The sequence below is a fragment of the Montipora foliosa genome, unplaced genomic scaffold (assembly GCF_036669935.1).
Source record: "Montipora foliosa isolate CH-2021 unplaced genomic scaffold, ASM3666993v2 scaffold_435, whole genome shotgun sequence".
Lineage (NCBI taxonomy): Eukaryota > Metazoa > Cnidaria > Anthozoa > Scleractinia > Acroporidae > Montipora > Montipora foliosa.
Genome location: NW_027179740.1, coordinates 90,001 through 97,500, shown reverse-complemented (window position 1 = coordinate 97,500; position 7,500 = coordinate 90,001). Strand labels below are relative to the sequence as shown.

The 7,500-nt window shown below is 36.9% G+C and overlaps 2 protein-coding genes across 2 annotated transcripts in view; both read right to left on the bottom strand.

The window, feature by feature from the left end:
- Window positions 1-329, bottom strand: part of LOC137988932 (RYamide receptor-like) — a 2,377-nt gene extending 2,048 nt beyond the window's left edge. The window contains exon 1 of the mRNA XM_068834867.1: window positions 1-329. This exon is cut by the window's left edge and continues 2,048 nt beyond it. Coding sequence (XP_068690968.1) covers window positions 1-180 — 180 coding nt within the window. The 5' untranslated portion in view covers window positions 181-329.
- A 1,007-nt stretch (window positions 330-1,336) lies between these two features.
- Window positions 1,337-7,500, bottom strand: part of LOC137988933 (zinc finger MYND domain-containing protein 12-like) — a 6,506-nt gene continuing 342 nt past the window's right edge. Inside the window, exons 2-8 of the mRNA XM_068834869.1 lie at window positions 7,312-7,453; window positions 6,552-6,723; window positions 5,828-5,997; window positions 5,500-5,622; window positions 4,017-4,140; window positions 3,350-3,495; window positions 1,337-1,895 (exon numbers count right to left, since the gene is read on the bottom strand). Coding sequence (XP_068690970.1) covers window positions 1,782-1,895; window positions 3,350-3,495; window positions 4,017-4,140; window positions 5,500-5,622; window positions 5,828-5,997; window positions 6,552-6,723; window positions 7,312-7,453 — 991 coding nt within the window. The 3' untranslated portion in view covers window positions 1,337-1,781. The remainder of the gene's footprint in view (window positions 1,896-3,349; window positions 3,496-4,016; window positions 4,141-5,499; window positions 5,623-5,827; window positions 5,998-6,551; window positions 6,724-7,311; window positions 7,454-7,500) is intronic.

The window sequence follows — 7,500 nt, the reverse complement described above, 5'->3', positions numbered from 1 at the left end:
TCTGATAATTTTCTGCTCAATGCTGGAGGCATTGACACTACAATTCGCCGACATTGTTCTCACGTGAAAACAGCATTCAGAATAAACTGGTACGTTCTCCTCTGTTAAATTAAAATAACCGTCTATATTGTTATTGCATATTTTAGCCAGGAGTTGACAGTCACTTGTCAAGCAAGGCATGGCGTATTCCAGCAATTGTATCCACCTATCGGGCAGTCTGAGAAGATTGTAAGAAATTATTAGACTTAGTCAAGTCAATATAGCTACTTTGTTGGACTAACCAATGTCACAGTAGTAATTTTAATGAATTAGAAAGAGTTTTTTAGACAGTGTATTTTTCGTGAAACCAAGGTACAGTCTGCTTTGGAATCGAGCCTACTTTTGTTTCAAAATGACAAACTCAGCCAAAATATACCCCAATTTATGACAGAGGCCGCGATGATACGCCTCAATCCATTTACGATAAATTCTAGAACTTACATTTTTTTAAAAGAGTGCCTAATTTTATAGGCCCGATTTCCGCCGCTCACTCGAGTTTGGGTATGTTTTCGGTTAACCCCTTTGGAAACAGCGGCTGGTAATCGAGCCTACTTATTTTAGGACCGAGGCTGAACACTGTTTTTTTTTTACAGTTTGAACCTGATAAGGCTCTTAACGTGTGTGGTATACAAAGTTCAGCGAAACTGCAGAGTATCGAATACCCGGCCACTATTTGTATATGATTGGCGAGTACTGCTGTACACCTTGTTCCCACCCTGGTCAGAGTTTTTCTCTGTCCTTGTGTGGGCCCATTTCAATTAGTAGGGCTAACGCTCACATGGTTCATATGGGGTACAAAACTAGCACTTCATTACACTCTAATCAGTTACGTCTACTGCTGTACATGTCTAGTTTTCCAGAAGATATCGATACCGCTACCCTAAGTTTCTGAGAGTATCATGCAATAAGAAAACCACTTCGATTCATTAAGTATTTGGGTTAATTGCCCTGTTAGACTAATGTAACAGGTCAAGAAAAAATGTTTCAATCAAGAAGTAAAAAAAATCCGTTATTTGTCGAATTATTTTAGAGAAATATTTGATTAGAGCAATAGAGGACTTTTTTCGTGCTTACATAGCCTCGTGCTTCTAAACACGAGGGGGAGGTTGGAGAATTCGAGACAGTTATGCAAATCCGAGACGCAGTCGAGGGTTTGCATAACTCTCCGAGTTTAATTTTAATCCAAAAGTGCTCGAGTGGTTTAAAACACGAATTTGACTTGCCTCTTTCTGGCTTGCTTTTTCTTTCAAGATTTAACGAAGAAAAGTAAGGAAGAAAACTAGCAACAACTTTGAAAAATGTTTGATAACCGAAGTTTATTCATGAGCATTTTTTCCTTTAAAATCACAAGGATTGAGTTTTTAAAAAACCAACGTATATTCATTTAACGGAAGGATGGAAATTAAGAGTATATACGCAACGAGACTGTAAAGTTGTACATAGAAATTATGTATACTGTGTAAAACCTGATATTTCTAGAGGAAACAATCACAATGAGTAAAATTTATGTCTGGATCAGTATCCAAACTCTCCATATATATCACAAGCGACGATATCTCAGGAAATGTGTTGGGAATATTAACAGAACTAAGGATTCAAAGATAGTAAAATCACAGATGAGAACCAAGGGCATTAGCACAGGTATAGTCTCTTTTTGGCTGTGAGCATAACATGAGAGGCTTTACACATTTATTTTTAAGCGTTGTTTGCTCTTTCCTTTTGATGTGAATTCTTGGAGGTGATTATAAGGATCGATCAACGGCTTGCAAAAACTCCACAACGTTCTTCATGGTTTCAGGATCAGCAGACACTGTATTCTCACAGGCTGTACGAGCCTTGATTCCAAACTCTCTTGCCTGAAGAGATAAGTATAATTATGTAATAGGACCACATGCTGCCCAATTTGAAAACAATTGGATGAGAAAAATTCTGAGGACTGCCAAATTCGGCCGTAGGCCGAGTCCACTTTGGCAGTCCGAGAAAATTTTTGAATCCAGATATTTCCAAATTGGACAAGCATGTACTTCCGTTACCTATTATTATATAGCACCCAAAAACAGATGAACATGGCAAATACAGCAGCATCATGTGTAAACCTTCAAGCTGGAGAAAACAGCAGTTTGATAGCAGTGATAATAGCTGCAACCTGATTGGCCAATACTCGGTTCTTTTATTTATCTTGACATTTGATTGGTTGATGGAAAGTATCCAGATTTTTCTCAAATTGGACGATTTGTTCCAAGTTGAAGTAAACGTCCCAGCAAAAACTATCCAATTTATTTTAAATTTGGACAGTTACAAAAATTTAAATAAAAAAATGATCTGTTGGCAATATTGGATTTTGAGGCAGCTACTGATAATTAGCTAAATTAGCGGGAAAAAACTCGGTCTGGAATTCTACCGTATGGACCTTGAACTCAGTGAGAGGTATAAATTGTTTCTGAAACCTCCACTCCCCATTAGGTAAGTAGTTAATAAACTCAATTTTTTCGCCTTAATGTATGAGGATTAGGCCTTTCCAGTCTGCCAGCAAAATTTCGAGCATAGCAGAAAATATGATTGGGGTATAAGCCATTTTGCATATTCTGGGGCCTGGAAACGAGTCTGAGAGGGAGCTGGGCAAGAGCATCCGAGCAAAACAAGATGGCAGAACCATAGAACAAAGGCATTTGTGATACGGTTCATGGTTGTCTCAGACTCTTTAGCATTATTACATGTTATTACCCATGATAGTTTTAAGGATTTATAAATAATAAATGTGCATATGTTGGTTTAGCCTCACCCTGGATGGGTGAAATAATGTCTCATTTTTCATGTTTGAATATTTTGAACCCAGGAATATTAATTTTTACAGAAGCATAATTCAAGCATAAAAGTACTTTTGGAAAATAATTTCGAGCAGAATAGTCTTTTTTTGGGACAATTCTTTTAAGAAGACTTGCCTTTTTTTCGAGCAGAATGTGGAAAGCCCTAATGAGGACTGAATCTATTGAGACCAAGCTGACAAATACACACAGAGCAAAGTTTCTATTAGTCAGCTTGTGATCATTATGTTATGTAAGTAACCTGCAGGCACTCTAAAACAAGCAACACCTAGGGCTGGTTTTCACCAGCAAAACATGCATATAAGCAAAGGCCACATACACATCTCAACTTAGCATAATCCAATCATTGGTGCCTTTGCTAACGCCACAGAATTTACGCGTCTGCACTTGTTGCTACAGTGCTTAATGCTTGTGTCATTGCTGAAAACCAATCTTACAACTTCGGTTTAATCTTTTTGTTCAAAACAAAATATCACTTGACCTACCTTTGCCATTTCTCCAAGAATAAACTGCAACATTGCTGTAGTGAAATATATTTTACACATTACTGCAGGTGTTTGGACCGATTGTTGCTCTCGTAGGTCTAATATGGCATTTATCACTTGGATAGCTTCTGCTTCTTGTGCTTCATCTGAAATTATGAACACAAACATTCAATTTTCAGTACTAGGTGAAATGAAATGATGTGTTCTAGGTTCTGAAAACACAGAATCACTTATTTATTAATAAATTAAAACCAAATTAAAATGGGTTTAAATGACAAATCATATATTTTTTCAGAGCAAAAACAACATTGTTGGTGTAAAACTCAACAATACACTTAAATGGTTAGTTGGGCGTTGAAATTCAAGTTCATGATAGTAACAAAATTAATGTTACTGGATGGGTATAAATTCTTATTCAGAGGAACCATACCCCACTAGTTCTGTTGTCACGAAACCCAGAAAATTATGTCCCAAAGTTTTTGTCAACTGTTTTAATAACACAATATTAGAGACAGACATTATTAATTGACACATGATATCCAGTTACTGTATCAGTAGTTACAAAGATAGGGTTTTGTGTGATTTCCTGTAGAAATTTGAGACATACAGCTGTATTTTTAAAATTATGATATGCAAAACCCTTTTATATGTGGACTCCATGTTTTACCTAAAATATCAAAGACAGTTGGTATGCCAGAGTTGAAAGCTGGTCCTATTCCCGATGGCTTTGCAGGCGTCTTGGTTCTTTGCTTTAACAGTTTGTTTAGGTGCTCGTGCCAGATATCTGTTACCTGAAAAGTAGAAGGAAAAGACATTTATATGCATCCACTTCTTAAAGTTGGGCTCAGTGTGATGATGCCTTCATAAAGACTTTTCTTTTACAAACACATTTTCAGCCACCTTGATCAGGTGGATATTAAGTAACAAACCAGCTTCCAAAGCAAAATCCAGGTGAAATATTGCCAAGATTTTAGTAAACATGTATACTGTGAGTATAATTATAGGACACATTGTGATAGCAAAATCTCTCTACTATTTGATACACTGCCGGATAGTGACTTTTCCACCACATGGAGTCACACAACTTAAGTGTCAAGATTTCCATGTGATACCAACATAATGGTTTCAAAGAAAATCTCATAGTCTGTTGGAAAATCTCAAGAACAGTACTATTAATAGTTTCATGAGCCAACATATAAAGATTGATCACTATTTTTCAACAATTGAAAATTCAGGTCTCGAGTCCCCCAAATCATTATTATCGCTAAATGAAATTTAGGTACAGTGTACATCAACCTCAAACCAATGCTGTCAGCAGTCCTTCACAGAACTGATATAACTTGTACAGATTGTGATCATGAATGCTGGATGACCATTGCAGATTTAAATTAATGCATTAGTTTACCCAAGAAAACTGTTGCAGATTTCTGCTTTCAATTTTACCCATCTCTTTCGATTTGCTAGGACAGGACTGACTTGATCATTGTGCCAATGCTAGACAGTGATCATGTGATGAAGTGACTCTAGCTCAAAGCAGGAAGTGCTGCCCAGTGGTTTTGGTGCTTGCCTTTAGATCCGGAGATTCCAGGTTCAATTAGACCCGTCCTGACCACTTGTTGAATTTTGGTCCAGGTAGTCCCTAGTTCAATGTCTTGGCTTCACTTGTAAATAGCCAACTGCTTGCCTCCGGATGGTTGGGATTCTTAAAAGTTATTGTTCTGTTCTGTTGTTGCATTGATTTTGTTTTTTTTTGGCCCTGAAAAGCCTCGATCTTCGGGGGATCGAGTGGTCAATAAGTATGCATGTATGTATGTATCACACAGTTAATCATCTTTTTGCCCTGCTTCCCATCTGCACTTATTTTTCTTAGCACCATCTCATCTTATTGATGATGCACTTAAAAATCAGAATTAACAAGTTTACAGTACCACAATGATGACCATTGCTTTTAGGGGTCACTTCGCAGCTCTTACAAGGTCTCACCTGATTGGAGACCACCCTTAAGGTTTAACAAAAGAACAAATAACAGAAACAATGGACCCTAGGCCTAAAACAAAAGGGCCATTGTTTCTGTTATTTGTTCTTTTGTTAAACCATCAGGTGAGACCTTGTAGGAGCTGCGAGGCTACCGGCTTTTAGACCATTACTACCTGGTTATACAGAGAGAAAGCAACGTCCAGTTTGCTTTGCCGGTAGAACACATTAGCCATGTGGAAGTAACCACCTGAAGTTCTGATGTCATCTGTGCCATATACTCTTGATGAATGATAAATCTGAGGAGGAAAAAATTTACACATGTCCAAAAATGCAATACATTCTAGAAAGCAGTTTTATTGGCCACGGACATGCATGGAAACCATGGTACAAGTGAGACAATACACGCAAAGGACAATGGAGACTTTAAATCTTGTTTGCATTTCCAATAATTCTGACAAAATAAAAAAGATGACTGTTGAGGGTTAGGGTTTACAATCTTACATCATCTGCTAATTGTGAGAGAGCATCAGTGTAGTTTCCCTGTGCAGCATACAGTAATCCCAAGTTTCTGAATAGCTTTGATTTGATGCCATCCGTGCAGTCTGGAGTCTTGAGAACAGTCCACTGAGCCTGGGCTAAGTATTCCTCAGCTTGTGATAAACGACCAAGTCCTGAAAAAATGAAACAGGGTACATAATAGACCCCTCTCCAAGATGGAGGCCAAAAATTCAACTAAGTTAAAATTAAAAACTGATACCAGAAATAGAAAGAGCACCTTTACTTTAGAAACCCTGCAAAATTTCAGCATATCAATTGTATGTAATATCAGCTGAGAAAACGTAAGTTGAAAAATTTACAGACATTTGTATGTTTGGGGGTATGGTGTATACCTCCAATCATACAAACATCTGTTCAACTTACATTTCCTCAGCTGATATAACACCTAATACGCTGAAACTTTGCAGGGTCACTAAAGTAAGAGTGCTCTTTCTATTTCTGGTTTGCATTCAGTTCAATTTTAACTCATTAAAATCTGTTGCCGCCATTTTAGAGAAGGGTTTATTGCCTGAGGAAGAGATTAGAATTTTACATAATTTTATCAATTTGTACATGTATAATAAGGCCATAGTAACATAATCCTTAGTTAGGTGTTGGAGAAGGGGTGACTGTTAAAAAAAATGAGCAAAAGTCACTAAGCACGTTAAAGAGTCTAATTTCCACTTACCAATGCTAGCCTCACCAAGTATGAGATATGAAGGTACAAGCTCAATACTGCTGAGACCATAAACTTCAATTGAGAATTTCAAAGATTCCAATGCAGCCGGAACTACTCTGTCATATTTTCCCTCAAACAACAACTTCTGACCCTCTGTGCGACATAACTCTATCATTTGCTTCTGTTTTGTGAAAGGGATAACATTTTTAAAAAAGAATTAAATTGCTTTAATGATGACAAATTATGACGATAAAGATGATGATAATGATGAGTATTATAATGATATTATGATGACAGTGATGTCGAGAAATGGTAATTGATGATCAATGTCATTTACTTTAATGGCAATGATGCCAAGAGTCATGCTGATATTTGAATTCTCTACATAAGCGTAATTTTTAAGCCTTAAATTTTGGGCATTACTAAACCACGAAACAGCGAAACGAAACACTAAAACACCATGTATGACCCCACCATACATTGAATACTAACCGACAAAGGTTGGATTTGAGATTAAATATCGTTTTATTGCTCCTAATTTATTGAGATTAAGATTAGGATTCAGATTAAGACTAAGATTAGGAGCAATAACATTTTAGGCCTATAAAAACGATGTTTAATCTCAAATCCAACCTTTGTCGGTTAGTATTCAATGTATGGTGGGATTATACATGGTGTTTTGGTGCTTCGTTTCGCTGTTTCGTGGTTTAGTAATGCCCTTAAATTTCCTCCAAATAAAAACAATTACACTTGACAAGTGCAGTTTTACCTGTCTGACAATTTGCTGTTGTTTTCTGTGTTGCCTTTCCTCTTCAGATCCAAGAAATGGCACCGGTGTCCGCAGTGCTATCAACAATTGACAAATCTTTTCATGAATTCCAAGCCAATCAGCTTTCTGGTGCTCTGCTGAACTGAAAAAAAGAAATCTTTTTTTTGCAGTTAAATTACCAAAGCGTTT